The 15,289-nt window shown below is 45.5% G+C and overlaps 1 protein-coding gene across 9 annotated transcripts in view; it reads left to right on the top strand.

Moving 5' to 3' along the window:
• CHD2 (chromodomain helicase DNA binding protein 2) overlaps nucleotides 1–15,289 on the top strand; it is a 64,900-nt gene that overhangs the window by 31,357 nt on the left and 18,254 nt on the right. For 8 of the 9 annotated variants that reach the window (XM_057418630.1, XM_057418784.1, XM_057419023.1 and 5 more), the window contains 12 exons: nucleotides 6,285–6,346; nucleotides 7,694–7,816; nucleotides 8,154–8,303; nucleotides 9,212–9,345; nucleotides 9,975–10,200; nucleotides 10,916–11,016; nucleotides 11,643–11,687; nucleotides 11,844–12,019; nucleotides 12,681–12,805; nucleotides 13,419–13,635; nucleotides 13,769–13,858; nucleotides 14,384–14,574. In XM_057418630.1, coding sequence (XP_057274613.1) covers nucleotides 6,285–6,346; nucleotides 7,694–7,816; nucleotides 8,154–8,303; nucleotides 9,212–9,345; nucleotides 9,975–10,200; nucleotides 10,916–11,016; nucleotides 11,643–11,687; nucleotides 11,844–12,019; nucleotides 12,681–12,805; nucleotides 13,419–13,635; nucleotides 13,769–13,858; nucleotides 14,384–14,574 — 1,640 coding nt within the window. Of the gene's footprint in view, nucleotides 1–763; nucleotides 886–6,284; nucleotides 6,347–7,693; nucleotides 7,817–8,153; nucleotides 8,304–9,211; nucleotides 9,346–9,974; nucleotides 10,201–10,915; nucleotides 11,017–11,642; nucleotides 11,688–11,843; nucleotides 12,020–12,680; nucleotides 12,806–13,418; nucleotides 13,636–13,768; nucleotides 13,859–14,383; nucleotides 14,575–15,289 lie in introns of all 9 variants that reach the window. The other variant, XM_057419104.1, reaches the window with a different exon arrangement.

Genomic DNA, 15,289 nt, shown 5'->3' with positions numbered 1-15,289 from the left:
ATGCAAGTCATGTTCTGCTGTAGGAATGTCCTGGAGAGAATCAGTACCCAAACCAAGACAAACCACAATACAGATACAACTGGGAATAAAGGAAAGTTCCCAGAAACACTTCAGAACAACAAAACGGTCGTTGTTGCCTATCATGGAATGGGTCACACTGATAAATGCATTTGTGTGTGTGTGTGTGTTCGGCTTTGTGAACCATCACTATGGTTGAATATTGGGCAGTCTTTCCTGCTTCAGTTGGAGGTGACAGCAGTCAGAGCCTGGCAGACAAACCTGATTGTTCCTTGTGCTTTTTGTGAAGCTGTAGGAGTTAGCTACTGCCTTCATTTGCATCTAAGAGGCTTTCTGCATAGATCTTTCCATCTGCAAGGTCTTCAGGAAGGTTGTGTAGCTATAGCAGAGGAGAAAGAAAACCAGAGGGAGGCTTAGACTGGAAGTAGATCTTGGGGCACAGAGCTAGGTACAAACCATATGGCTGGAAATGTGAAGATGAACCAGGTTTTCAGCAGAGCAGGAACCCAGTGATGCTCTCTGGTAGCTAACTCAGGGTTTTGGGCTTCGCCACCAAAATGCCCATTTGGATGCTCAAGGGGTCCCAAGTCGCATGGCAGACGCAGGTCTCCAGCTTCTTGCTCTGGTGTGTTACTGTTGAGCCTTCTGGCACCCCCAGACTCCTGTGCTGGATGTCCCGCAGAGCAGCAGGTTAGGAGCAGGCTTTGGGCACATCATTGACTTAGCTTTTGTTTTCCTTTTCAAGTTCGGCAAAGCCCAGGCTCGCCGGCCACCTCTCTGTGCGATGCCGCGGCATGCACTGTGCTGGCGATGTCACACCCACCACAGACCTCCGCTGCAGACCCCAGTGCCCTCTTAGGGGCTCAGGTAAGTCCCATCTTTTTTTGTTTTACAATATTACGTGGTTTTGCAAATGTTGTTTTCTTTTTCAATATCTTTATTTCCTACTATTTAAGGCACGATAAAAGTTCTTCAAAATCTGAGATGTGAAAACTTTGCTATACCACAGAATATTGTAAAAAACAAAAAAAAACAACCCATCCTCCAAATGATCCCCTTGCCACCTTTGTGAAACAAAGCCAAAATTAACAAAATTGGACCGTCCTCTTCCCTTCTCTCCCCAAAGCAACACTGACTGGTCCTCACAGGGCAACTCCCAATCTGCAGCAGAGTCTGGTGAAGGGTGTGACGAGTCAGGAGCACAGTGCTAAGGCCTCGCAAAGAGCAGGAGGAGGTGGAAAGTCTTGCTTTTGGAAGACCTAAATGGCAAGAGGGAGGAAATAGGCTAGCTCTATCCTGCATGGTGCTGAGCACTCCCGGCTGCTGCTGGAGCTGTCAAGGCGCTTGACAGCTCTTAAGATTGCTTTTTACCTTTACAGGGTTAATCCTGTCTCCAGTGACCTGCTCTTGTCGCTTGCTGCTTGGGACTTCCAGCACAGTGTCTAGGAGCTTGTAATTGCATTCTTCCTTAACGCTTCTCTGCAGTATTAGCCAGCAGTATCGACCAGGCAGCGTGGCAGGCTCAGAGCACAGAACAAGAATCAGCATCACACCTCCCTATGGGCCACCCAATGACTCACTCTGGTCAGGGGACATGGTGTGGAGGTGGTTCGAGTTTTGGGGCACTGTTCCATCACTAACATGTCCTCTGAGACCAGCAGTTTGGGCAGGGTATTTCTGTGATAGAAATGATTGAGAATGGCTAAAAGCTTTTAGCAGTTGGAGGGGATTCTCTCTGGCAGGAGATTTTAAGATTGTAAGTTTTCAGATGAGATAGGATCTTTTAACTCCTGATTACTGCATCTGTAGCATCTGAGCACAGACCATTGTGTGTTAGAGAGGTGATGGTGCTTGGACAACTGTAAAGGAGAAGATAAATTCTGAGAGACCCAGGAGAGAGAAACTAGGATGAAGGTTGAGAATAAGAAAGAAGAATTGGAAAGGGACATCTGTATGTAGTAATAAAAGGAAAGGGAAGTATGAACATGGAAGACAGAACAAAAACCAGCACAGAAATGAGCAAGTGAGAGTAAATGTCACTGTCTATTAATGAGGTGGAGCATAAGGGGCTTTCCTGTTTGGTTTGGTTTTTGGCTGTACGACTCAATTCCTGCAGTGGGAGGACAGCAGCCCCCATGCCCTAAGAAGGGCTTTTTCGTTCAAAGTTTCTGTGCTGTGCCCATCCCATTTACTGTGAGGGGGTGAGGCAGTGGGACAGAGTAGTTGCGGCTGCCCCATCCCTGGCAGTGTTCAAGGCCAGGCTGGACATGGAGCAATGGGGTCTAGCAGAAGGTGTCCCTGCCTGTGGCAGGGGGTTGGAACCAGATGAGCTGTAAGGGCCCTTCCAACCCATTCTATGAATCTATGATTGCCTTTTGGGAACCGTTTGTAGGCCTTCAGGCACTGTCTAGGTCTCTGAGCTGCAACCAGAGAGGGTGATAACTTGTAATTGATACAGAGATGTGGGCTGGAAGATCAGGAAGCAAAAGCAGAGTTTTGCATAGGGGTACAGAGGTACTCTGGGGACTAGAGCTGTCTCCAGGAATAAGAGCACATACGAGGTTTTTAGTAAAAATAGTACTTGCTCATGCAAGTACTTTTTTCTTTGCAGTTAATAAACCAGCTTCAGGTTTCAGCTGGGGGATGAGAGATGTGCAGAGCCAGGTGCCTTTCTGAGTGTTCTGGGGCAGCTGAGAAATAAATGTGGCCAAAACAGGCATAGTTGACTATGAAAAGGACAGTTTCAGGTTGGAATTAGTAATAAATGGCACAGTGTATCTTTTCTGTGAAGCCACATGTCATGCACCAGAGTGTTCCCAAAATACAGCTGGTTTCATTATTGAATAAAAATGGTGCTCATTGGCATTTTGATCAGTGTTTTGCCCCATATTTGCTGAAGGTTCCAAGAGTACCAGTGCCACTGGGAAAGAGTTTCAGCAGAGGTAAGAAAACTAACCTGGTGAGCTGAGGTCCTCCAGCTTATCTGGAGCCTCTGATAAGCCTGCAATGAGCAAAACCTCACTTGGGCTTTAGTCTGAAACATTTCTTGCCGCTGTTTAAGCAAGTCTTCACCTCTCTTAGCAGGCAACATGAGCTCAAGATGCTCACCTGGACCATGCCAATGGCCTTGAGTCTCCATTTCTCCTGCCCTGGTGATGAGGATGCTTGTGGACAGCCTGTAGGGACAGAACTTTAAAGCTGCTGCTGCATTGCTCTGCTTGGTGCTGTGTATGAAGCATCATTATGTTTTGTGTAGTGTGGCTCCACAGCAGAATGCAGCAGCATTAATCAGTAGAAGTGTGTGCACTTTATGTGCTGGGAGAGAAAAACAATGAATGAGATGGGAGGAGTAAGTGAGAGGGAAGGCTGATCCCTTCAGCTGGAAAGCAAATTGGAGGAGGGCAGTGCCTGGTCCAGATGGAAGTAATGGTGCAGGAATAAGTTGGGTAGTGTTTGGTGGGAAAGGGGGAACTAGGGAAAGCCAGTCATCATTTGTCTTGCCCCCCCCAGAGGGGCAGCCTGTGCCCAGCAGTGTTCTGCAGCCCTGGTTCTGGAGCTCTGAGAGGCAGCCATGTAGTCTCAGCACCTCTTGCTGAGCTGACAAAAGCCTTGGTGGGGACTGGAGATGGATTTTGTCATCAGCATGTGTCATTCAAGGAGGTGATGTTACCGAAATTGAAGTTGCATGTGATTTCCCAACTGGTCTGCTTCCTGATGATGATGAGTGGCAGGCTGGAGAGCAGGCAGCACCTCGGGTGCATGGTGTGGAGCTGGTATGCTCCCAGCTTGCTGGTTATCATCTGCACTTCCTAAACTGAGGAATTTATCACCAGTCAGAGCCTGTAGGTTGATGCTGGTAATGGGGTGTTACAAGCACAAGCTCTGAGCTGTGTAATCTAGGGCAGAGGTGTAAATCTCACCCTTGGGATGATTTGATCAAATTAGCACAGTGTTTCCTGGCTGAGTCCTGAAATGTGGATTTATGCAGAATTACGAGATTGCTAAAATGTGCTTCTGCTTCTTTAAAATAAATAACATCTTATTTTTGTATAAGATGGTAGAAAGCAGCTATCAGGCAGGGGCACCCCAGGGTCAGGATGCAGGAGGTAGGTTGGTGGTAGGCGAGGCTGAGTCACTGCCATGGGGCTGCAGGCACTCGGACCGGGAGGATGTGGGTGCACAAGGCAGGCACATGACTCAGGCTGGGGACTGGCTGTGTCAGAGGAGATAGAGCTGGGCTTGACATGCATCCAAAAAAGACAGTGGTGTCTTTGAAAGATGTAACTGAAGGCGGCTGAATTGCAGTCACAAGTTAGGAGTTTTTCAAGGCAGGAGGAGGTGAGGAAAAGACAAGTCATTAAGAGATTAGCAAGAGCTTTGGAGAGACAGCCACAGAGCAGGGGCAGAGAGGTATTAGGAAGATGGACACTAGAAACTAGGCCAAAAAGTGGAGTTAGTTTCTAAGAGCCAAAGGTTGTTTTCTCCAAATCTGGTCTTCTCTGACACACAGGAGGAAGAAGATCCATCTCTCGTGTGGTTTGCCAAAGACAGAAAAGAGTAAACATGCATGGAAGGGCAGCTGTCAAACCCATGCCAGCATTGGAATGGCAAAATAGCATGCTTCAGAAAGGGGATAGGAGATTAACAGAGAAACAGAAGATTGAAGGCTTTTGAAGTTTGCATGTTGAAACTGAAATCTGGAATGCGTAGCTTATGTTGCAAGGGTAGGTAGGGCTGTCCTTGGGGTTTGCAAGTCATTTGCTTCCTGGATGCTTTGTCAGTGATACAGGGGTTTCATCCTGGGAATGGGTGGATGAACATATGTTCATAGTTAGATATGGTGCAAAAGGTGGTGCTGTGTCACATGTAAATCTGACACCAACACAGTGGAATTCAGCAAAGCTCTTGGTCTAACGCAGCATCCAGTATTCAGTGTATTTTAATGGAAACACTGACACAATTTCTGTTGGTGGAAGGGAAGCTGGAAAATGAAACACAGGATGCAGAAAGCAGAGGGGTGGCCATGGCCCTCCAGAGCCTCGACTTTCCATGTTGTAGCTCTCTAAATCCTTGTGTGAACAGCTCTTGGCTGTAAGCTTTGCCAGCTGTTCTAGGGGGTGGGTGCAGCAGGAGATGCCTGTGGAGATGGACGGGCATTTCCTACAGCTAAAGCTGAATGCTGTGGCAAAAAGTAGTTTGAAGCAGAAGATTTCCAGTAAGTGTGTAGAGTAAGCGGTCTTGGGGGTTATTTTGATCATTTTAATACTCCTTTAGAAATCTCACGTTGGTTTCTTCAGTTTCCTCCCTGCCAATTTCTGTTTTCTGGGGCAAGTGTATGCAAAGTCATGTGTTGGTTGAGGGTGTTACTTATGTGATAATCTGCTTTTATGGTTGAGTAGTTTTTGATGAAAATGGGGTCGTGCACAACCAGCCTAAAGATGTTTTTTTTTAGCTCTTCTGGTCTGTAGGAGTTAATGATGCCTGCATTTAAAATAGTACAGCAAGCAGTGAGAATATCTCTAGATACATTCAGCCAGAGAGACTTCACTGCTGGAGAGTGGAGTATTAGGAGGAAGGAAAGCAGCAGGACATGGCTGTGACCCAGCCAGGTCCTCAGCAAGTTTTGTTGGGGGAGAAAACAGGAAAGCAAGGACACTCTCATGATGAGAATATTGTCTTCATAAGAGACTTTCCTTCTCTATAAGAAGCTTCTCCAATGAGGGCAGTGATCATAATACATTTGTAGCTGTGACAGCCTCTGCAGCCACAGAAACACCCTCAAAATTGCAGGATCCCTGCTGAAATGGCAAGTATGGACACTTAGGAAAGTACATTCAGTTAAAGACTATGTAAATCTAAGCCTTAGCACTGTGGCAGACCCTTAAAATGCTGCCCGGAAAGCACAAAGTCATGCTGCTGCCTGAATCCTGAGCACCAGGCAGGAGCGATGCTCACTGCAACACAGGCAAAGGTGGCAGCAGCTGAGCTCTCCCTTGGGCATGTTTTGCCTCCAACACCAGGGCAGTGCAAGGTTTGGTGGGTTGAATTCACCCTGTGGTATTCCATGGGGTCTCACACACAGTACAGGTCTGCTGGGATGGCAGATGGAGGTTGCGCAGGGGTTGGTGGGTCGCAGCCTCGCACATCCTGAGCTCAGGGACTCCAGGACAGATGCTATAGAGCTCTCCAGCCTTTCTGCAGAGCATCCTTGGGGAGATAGTGCAGAGTGAAGCCTACAACCTGATTTTCTCTCTTTTCAATTAAAGGCAAGTAGTGAATCTGAAAATGAGAGCCCAAAAAGAAGAGGCCAGAAGCAGATGAAAAGAACGTAAGTTTCTAGGGAAAGGGTTTTAAATGGTGGGTACTTTGGCTTTATTTTCCAGAATGGTCCTATTGGATTGGTAGGTGGTGTCAACATGGAGAGCTTGCAAAATAAACTATGTAATATTTGCAGTGATGCTGCTTTGGATGACTGAAATTGAAGCATGAATATGGAGCTACAGATGGGTGTAATGTCCCAGCTTCTCTTTGGTTTATATTTTCCCACTTTGCCTGTGACGAAATCTGAACAAGTCAGGTTCGCTCTGTTGTCAGTCTGTCCCTTCTCCGTCAGGTTACTTATTCTCCTGCAGAGAGAATAAGTACTTAAAATATAGTTAATAATAAAATAACATACTCTAAATAGGTTAATCCATTCTGCCCCAACCTTCTTGATTAACAGAGAATAAAATAACAAATTCTGTTTCTCTTACAACCTTTTGCTAAAACAAAAGAACTTCCATAAAGGGTATTTTGGATGCCTGATTACTGTAACTGAGTTCCCTTACAGTTATATTTCAGTATCTTTTTCCATCCAATAACTACTTTTTAGTTTTTCCAGCCCCATGATCCTGCTCCCTTTCTCCTGTTTGTTGTCTTTTAAGTTTTCATTTAGTTCATAGGAACACATTCATTCCTGCATTCATCAACACAGGAGGGAAGGTAACAAAGGGCAGGAAGGGCTGTGGTAGTATGGACCTCTCCTGAGCAGGGAGAATAATCCCTGTGGCCTCTCCTTCTCTCCTTGGAGAGAAGAGGGGCTTTTTCAAAGAGCATTTTGGAGCTGCTCTGAATTGCCCACAGATTACGGGGCTTTCTTTTACTAATGGTATGGTGTGATTTGCCTTCTCACTTGGAAACTTGAATTGCCTGAATTTAGATGGCAGGAGAATTCTTGCTCCATTTCCCAGGCTACGAGGAGATCATGTAACTCTGCGTGCTGTGGCTTGTACTCTGTAAGTGAAGGAAAAGCGCTCATCTCTTAAGACTTTTCCAGCTCATTTCAGGAATGCAGAAATGGAAGAGAAAACCAAATGAACTGAAGCACTTGCCCACCCAAGTGTAAGAAGTACAGCTCTGCCACAAGCACTGTTGTAGGATGTGTTAAGAGCCACCCTTACTCAAGATACACTGCCACTATGTGAACCAAAACCTCAGTGACTGAGGTCTCTTCCTAAAATCACAGAACTACACCATAAAATCCCCCCTGCATTGCACTGAGCATTCAAGAGTGCAGCTTGAACTTTTACTCGTAACTATGACCTGCTGGTATTGACCTAGATGGCTTGGACGTCTGCTTAGCCAATATTTGTGTTGAAACATGACTGCCCTTCATGACCTGCATTTCTGACCATAGAAACAAATGGAAAAGAGTCATCTCTGGGGAAGAAGAAGATGAAGATGGAGGGGAGCAAGGCAGCAGTGGAGAGAGTGAGCCTGAACAGAAGAAAGTTAAAGCAAGAAGACCTGCCCAAAGGAGGTAAGAAGTGGTTGGTTCAGTCTGTCTCTTTCTGCATAAGTCTTGTCTGCCTCTGCTAGGTGGAAGTAATCTCTTTGTTGCTAAGCAATGTTTATCTGGGGGCTCTTTTTGCAGTATTACATTTGTTTACCACCTAGTAAACCTGGGACTTAGTTACTCTCTTGTCTACCCATCTCATGCTCCAGTAGTAATGCAGCGTGTTCCATGGTAGTTAGAGCAGACTAAATCCCTAGTCTGTTTGTATTTGAGATTTGAGTATTTGAGATTGATGCTTTCTAAAGAACTTGCCAAAATGGATATTTCATAAACCATTATGGCTTTTTAATTCTTTTTATAGAACAGTGACCAAAACCAGTGTTAAAAAGACTTATAAACCCCAGCGTGGGAAGAAGAGGAAGAAACCAGACTCTTCTGAAGATGACGATGATGATGAAGATGATGAGACCCCCAAGAGACAAACTCGACGAAGAGCAGCCAAAAATGTCAGGTATCAAGAAGTGTGGGGTTGCTTGATGATGAGAGGTGGCTGCCTGGGGATAAGGGGCCCCAGAGGGCCCTGACTCCCTGTGTGATCCTTCAGGGACCCTGCTCTGTCATGCAGATATGTGTTGGCTGAAATGGGATTCTTTTGACAGGTTGATGCTGGGAACATCTGACTTCTCTTTACTGTGTTCTGCTGTCTGTAAAGAGGGGATATTTATCAGTCCCTCTCAGAAATGTGAGGTTTGCATAATGTTTCTAAAGCACTCTCAGGTGAGATTAAGAATTGCAAATAATAGATTAAAATGAGTAAAAGGGAGTAGCTGTGGTAGATTGGACTAGTTGTCTGAGTGAGGCTGATAGGTAATGCCCTGGGACAGAGTATTGAGACTTGGTGGAGGTAAAGCATTATCCATTCCCCAATGTACCTGCTCACCTTTTGGCAGTCCTAATAAGAGACCTGCAGAGAGCCACCTAAAGAATACTTTCTGGTAGTTAAATGTTCATCAGAGATGACAAGCGTAGTCCCTAGGGCAGGGTAGGCACCTGGGCAGGGTAGGCACCCAGGCAGCCTTTTGATGCTCTGCAGCCTCCAATATTAAACAGAAAATAATCTTTCACTGAATAGAGGAGACTTCCTTTGGTGATGGCCTTGCTTCTGCTGCAGGGATTGTCCCACCTCCATATGAAGCATCCGGTATGAACCATGGTCAGAAAAACTATATGGACAAGAGAATTAGTCTGATAAAGTCTTGGGGGAAAACACTGAATATCTAACTTAAGAAATGCATGTGGTGGACATGTACTGAACTGCAGGATAAATGATGGAGAAGCTTGCTCCAGTCTCTGCCATTCTGTATGTTTCTGGAATGGGAAGAGTCAGGTTTTTAATCAGTTTGGTTTTGTCTCATTCAGTTATAAAGAAGATGATGATTTTGAGACGGATTCTGATGACTTGATAGAGATGACTGTGGAAGGAACTGACGAGCAACAAGACAACTGTGAAACTATAGAGAAAGTCTTGGACATCAGGCTTGGAAAGAAAGGAGGTGTGTTATTTCTGATGTCCATCATGTGCACTCCCAGCTTGTGCAGTGCTTTGGCAACTTCAGAGTGTGGGGTCAAGCATTGTTTCAGTGCTCCTCACTCTTTCCTCTATGCCATTTATTTATGTCTTCTAGCAGCTTTTGTAAAATCTAGTATCAAAAACCCTAAAGTGTCAAGTTTAGGTGTTTTATGTGCTTGGCAACTTTCATTTAGTGTGCACACATTTTAAGACTCAGTTACTGTTCTACAAGTCTTGCTTTTCTCTTCTTTGAAGTATAAAATACATCTTCCAGTAGAGGCATTTTTCACAGCTCCACTGACAAAGCAATAATGAAAATAAAGCCCATGTTTTGTTCTCATAGCCTTGCAAGAGTGGTTTTGTAAAGCTGAATGGTTGTGGTTTTTTCTTTGTAAGAGACCTTTGAATTATACTTAAAGGCATTTATGACAGATTTATAAAGGTTCTCTATGGAAAACTTTTGTGTGCCTGTCTCACTGGGCTGCAGAATGTGCAGGATATTCTTTGTGCTGTCACAAAAGATGTATTGGAAAAATAAGTTTCTGCCCTAATTCAGTTCATGTCCAGTGCTTGATAACAAAGGTGCCGACTGCAGCCTGATTTCTTTTGCAGCCGTTGGTGCTTCCACCACAGTGTATGCAACTGAAGCTAATGGTAACCCAAGCGCTGACTTTGATCCTGAAAAAGATGAGGGAGAAGTTCAGTACCTGATCAAATGGAAAGGCTGGTCATACATCCATAGCACGTGGGAGAGTGATGAGTCCCTGCAACAGCAGAAAGTGAAGGGCCTGAAAAAGCTAGAGAACTTCAAGAAGAAAGAGGAGGAGATCAAGCAATGGTATGCTCTACTTCAACAGTGGCCTTGGGCCTATCTTTTTTTAGCCAGAGGTTTGCAGAGTTGTGCCTGAAAACATTTGATTTCTTCTTGCAAAGCGTGTTTCATCCACAGCAGCTGTTTCGAGTGCACAGCACTCATTGCTCTCTTTGAACATCCTCCCTCCCTCACAAAGGTGATGTGGTGTTGAAAGATAGAGGAAAAGGCATGAAAAGCACAATACTACTGTTTCCCAGGCTTAAGAATTGGGGTAGTTGGCAACAAATAAATGGTGCACAGATTCCCTTGGCCCAAGAGGCGACATGAAGGTTTGCAGCCTGAGTAACCCTTGTTTATTGGTGGGCTTGTCTGTGTGCAAGTGTTTGCATCGGTTCATGTCTGACCTCCCCAGGAACTTTAAGGAGAGCTGTGGTGTATTTCCAAAGTGATAAAACTGGAGCAGCAGCTCCCATCTCGATTTGATTCTGGTTTTGCGATTGATTCTTGCAGCAGAAAAAGGCATCATTTAACAGGGAGACAGTATGAATGTCTGTGACGTTTGCTTCTCGGTAGTGGTCTATAATTATAGGAAGCTTTAAAAAACACATGATATAAGCAGTAGTCTGCTTCAGTGACTGACAGAACCATATAGCAAAGTAGAATATCTCTGTGAGGCATTTATGAGCATTATGACAGAAGCATTACAGTGGCTTTTTATGTTGGATCTTTTTGCATGTAGGCTGGGCAAGGTATCACCCGAAGATGTAGAATACTTCAACTGCCAACAGGAGCTTGCTTCCGAGCTGAACAAACAGTATCAGATAGTGGAGAGAGTGATAGGTAAGTGAACCCAACACTTCTGTAAAGGGGTGAAGTAAGAGTGGAGCATTAATCTCTAGTGACAGCAGAATGTGTGTATGGCTTTCTTTTCAGTATAGCTGGAGAAAAAAATAGGTGTTAAGTGTATTTCAGTGTGAATGGAGGGATTTGAACAGCAGAAACTCCAGGTTTACAGATTTGTATTTACAAGCAATACAGATAAATCACTCTCCTTGCCTGAAGTATGGGATGATACACTAATTTCCAAGGGGTTGTTCTGGTTGCAGCTGCTCAAGCTCTTTGATTTCAGCCCTTTGGATGCAAGGTGTTTGCATCCACAGCAGCAGTAGAGGCCTGGATGTGAGCACCACTTCCTGTGATGCGGTTGAGGATGTGGTCAGGCTGCAAGGCAGCTCAGGGGTTAGATTTTCATGATTACTCGCTGGAAATGGTAACAGGGCTTACTGAGCACTTCAGTAATATCACAGTTGGTCGGACATGCAGTTGCTTTGGGAATTGTCTTGGAGAGCTGTTTAACCTGTTTCCAGTGCAATTCCAAACAACCCGTGGGGTGTGTGGCAGTGACAGCCCTGCTCCCTCTGCTGGCTGCCAGCACTCCAAACCATTCCTTCCCTTTTCAACCACAGCTGTGAAGACCAGCAAGACCACAACGGGACATTCAGAACTGCCAGGTAAAAGAGCATGTTTTCGTCCCTCTAAACTTCTCCTTCTAACCAAGACCTGTGTTGTGGTTGTCTGGGTGGTTCAGACTGCCCCTGGGAACACCACTTGTGTTTCAGCCACACAACCACAGTGATGAGGTTTGGGTTTTTATGCATCTGTTGCAGCAAGCAGTCGTAAAACATCCTCGAATGACCCCGAGTACCTGTGTAAATGGATGGGGCTGCCCTATGCTGAGTGCAGCTGGGAGGATGAGGCACTGATAAGCAAGAAATTCCAGCACTGCATCGACAGCTTCAACAACCGTAACAACTCCAAAACCATTCCCACCCGGGACTGCAAGGTTTGCTCCCATCTCTTCTCTCCTCCTGCTGGCTTTCTTCAGGCTGGGTGATGACACAACCAGTAGGAATGTGAAGTTTTTGTCAGGATAAATGTCAGAGAACATTTTCCCATCCTCCCACCGGTGTTTGGATGGTTGGTTGCTGTTCTTGTATTGTACTTTAAGGCAGAGATGTGAACTCCTTTTAGTTTCCTTTACTCTGTGTACAGTGAGAACATTATGCCCCCCTGGGGAGTGGGAGGCTTAATGAATCCTTGCAAAGTGCTTCCTCCTCAGAAGGAGCTGCAGGAGAAATGCAAGGGTTTAATATCAGTTGGATTAGAAAACAGCATAGCTGGGAGAAAAGGAAACCTGGAAGATGCTGTTACTGTGAAGAGATTGGAATAATGGGAGAAAAACTGAAAGAGGACAAAAGAAGTGGTGCTTGTTCCATCTCCTGTGCATTATGACAGCTTACTGCACTTGGAGGGACTCAGTGCTGGTCATCAGAACCAGAGGGCAGCACGGAAAACAACACTGTGGGGTGGTTATCTGAATTGCAGACATAAGCACTGGCTAGGAAAATGTGGACAGACTTTCACTAATGAAGAGAGAGACATTCTTCGCTGAGTTCATAGGTTTCATTGCTGAATGTTGAGCCTTACTTGAGCATCTTTCTCAGGTATTGAAGCAGAGACCGAGGTTTGTTGCCTTGAAGAAACAGCCTTCCTACACTGGTGGTGAGAACCTGGAGCTGCGGGATTACCAGCTGGAGGGCCTCAACTGGCTCGCTCACTCCTGGTGCAAGTACGTATGGATGCTGCGTGATGTTGGGTTCCTGGCTCCTGATTTGTCTCTCTGTGGGCTCTGACCCTGTTGTCTTCAAGTGAGGTCTTCACCCAGCCTCCTTCTGCAGTGTGAAGGATTTCAAATGTTATCATTGCAGACATCGCAAGCAGGAATTATCTAAAGCAGGAACTATCTAAAGCATGAACTTCAGAAACCTTATGTGAAAACAAAACCCATTTTCCCTGTCTGGGCCTGTTTGCAGGCTGGACTTGGCTGTTGTGTGAGCCTGCTCCATCTGAGCCCTCATTTTCCATTGCCTTAACTGAAGAAAAGGTGTGTGGCTCAGCATGCTTACATACTGCTTGAAGTCTTTGAGAAATAGCCTTCTAAAATTAGGCTACTGACTACTCTTCCTTTGCCTCTGTCCTTGCTTGCCAGTATGTTCATTTTGCAAGTTTATTGCCATGTACAGTCTGGATGTCCCTGGGATCCACTTGGAAGTGTTCAGATAAATGTTTTTGCATTGCCCCCTTTCTGTCTTTGACAGTGATTGCTATTCAAGCTGCTGCGCAGTAAACTGGTAGTGGTGGAAACAGGCCCTCAGAAGGCATTTATGTTTATTCTCTCTCAGGAACAACAGCGTGATCCTGGCTGATGAAATGGGCCTGGGCAAGACGATTCAGACAATATCATTCCTGTCATACCTCTTCCATCAGCACCAGCTCTATGGCCCTTTCCTGCTGGTGGTGCCCTTGTCCACTCTCACCTCATGGCAGAGAGAGTTTGAAGTGTGGGCACCCGAGATAAATGTGGTGGTTTACATCGGAGACCTCATGAGCAGGAACATGGTATGCAATCAGGAGTGTAAGGCTGGGGTTTGGACTTGATTGAAATCTCTGCCTATAGCTACACTGAATAATGATTGTTAACCCTTTCCTTTCTACAACAACGGTGAAAGTTAACATTTGTCTCCTCTCACAGATACGTGAATATGAGTGGATCCACTCTCAGTCTAAAAGGTTGAAATTCAATGCACTTATCACAACATATGAGATCCTCCTCAAGGATAAGGTGAGTAACGGTCCAAGAATGGTTTTACTTAGGCTTTCCCACACTTGCAAAGGGGGAAGCAGCCCCAGACTAATGGGTTTCCTCTCCCACCATCCTCTATGGTGATAGAGAACATACAGCTACTATTTGCTTTGGCATGGAGAGAGGAAGGAGTAGGGGCTTAGGGGAGGAACTGTGCTTTCTGGGTAAAGCAGAGGTGGATGAAAATAGGTGTGCCTGCTGAAAGAGTATTCAGATGTGGCAGGAGTGCTGTAAAGCATGGATAATTTTCACCTTTCCTTCCTGGGGAGGACAAACTAGAGTATGCATCTTGGTCCCTATATTTTTTTAACAAGAAGCTCTTGTGAGCCCCAGTCCTTTGATGGTGGCTTCAGCACGAGTGCTGGAGTAGGACACCCTGCAAAGCACACACTGCAGTGTTTTCTGGCCATGGAGAGAGAGGCATATGCAAGGTGTGCAAGGTGGTGACACTTGTCTGATCCCCCATCTCTTTGGGGCCTTTTTCTTTTGCTTCTTTTCTTCCAGGCTGTTCTGGGAAGTATTAACTGGGCCTTTCTAGGTGTGGATGAAGCCCATCGGTTAAAAAATGATGACTCTCTGTTATACAAAACACTGATTGATTTCAAGTCCAACCACAGGCTGCTGATCACAGGCACCCCGCTGCAAAATTCCCTCAAAGAACTCTGGTCCCTGCTGCATTTCATCATGCCAGAGAAGTAAGTCTCCTTTTGGTCCTTCACAAATACCTTTGTGTGTGCTCCTGTCTGTTAAACAGACTCAAGGGAGTGCAGAGTGGCAGAAATCCCTGTATTAAACTCAGTGGAGTTAGTGCAATGAAAGGGGAACAAATATTGGTGGTGAAAATCAGAGGTTGAATGACTAACACAAGGAGTATTTCTGGCAGCAAAGTGAGTAAGGTAACCTAATCCATGCCTTTCAAATCTGTCTGCTGTCTTAGAGCCACCTCTAAAAAGCTGAACTCATTTTAAGCAATCATCTCAACCATTTCTGAGGTTTCCAGTAGATTAGAGCTCAGTCACCCTCTCCAACCAAATGTTTGCCTGAAAAAAGAGCTGGCCCACAAGTTCTTTTTGCTGGATCACAGGAGTGAAGGAAAGCTTTGAGATCTCCCAAATGGAGGAAAACAGATTTCAAAGGAGCTGTTAAGAGGAAGCAGCAATCTGATAGAGCATTCAGAGCAGTGTAAAACAGTGCAGTGCAGTTGTCGAAGCCCTGCCTAGGGGAGGGCAGTGTTGAAAGCTCAGAAACTGCTGCCAGGTAAATGCCAGCAGGAGACAGTGGAGCAGAATACTGAAAAACTTGGGCTTCTGGATTGTGGAAGTCAGCGTGGAGCTCCAAGATAAGATGTTAGGAAGGCACCTAAGAGCAGAGAGCTGTTTAGTTAGCCAGAGCAGAGTAAACCTTTCATCC

Source organism: Pezoporus wallicus, unplaced genomic scaffold (genome assembly GCF_028554395.1).
Source record: "Pezoporus wallicus isolate ANWC-B61680 ecotype Strahan unplaced genomic scaffold, APGP_CSIRO_Pwel_v1 contig_3952, whole genome shotgun sequence".
Lineage (NCBI taxonomy): Eukaryota > Metazoa > Chordata > Aves > Psittaciformes > Psittacidae > Pezoporus > Pezoporus wallicus.
The sequence above is the reverse complement of the archived record's forward strand: the minus strand, read 5'-3'. Positions and strand labels throughout refer to the sequence as shown.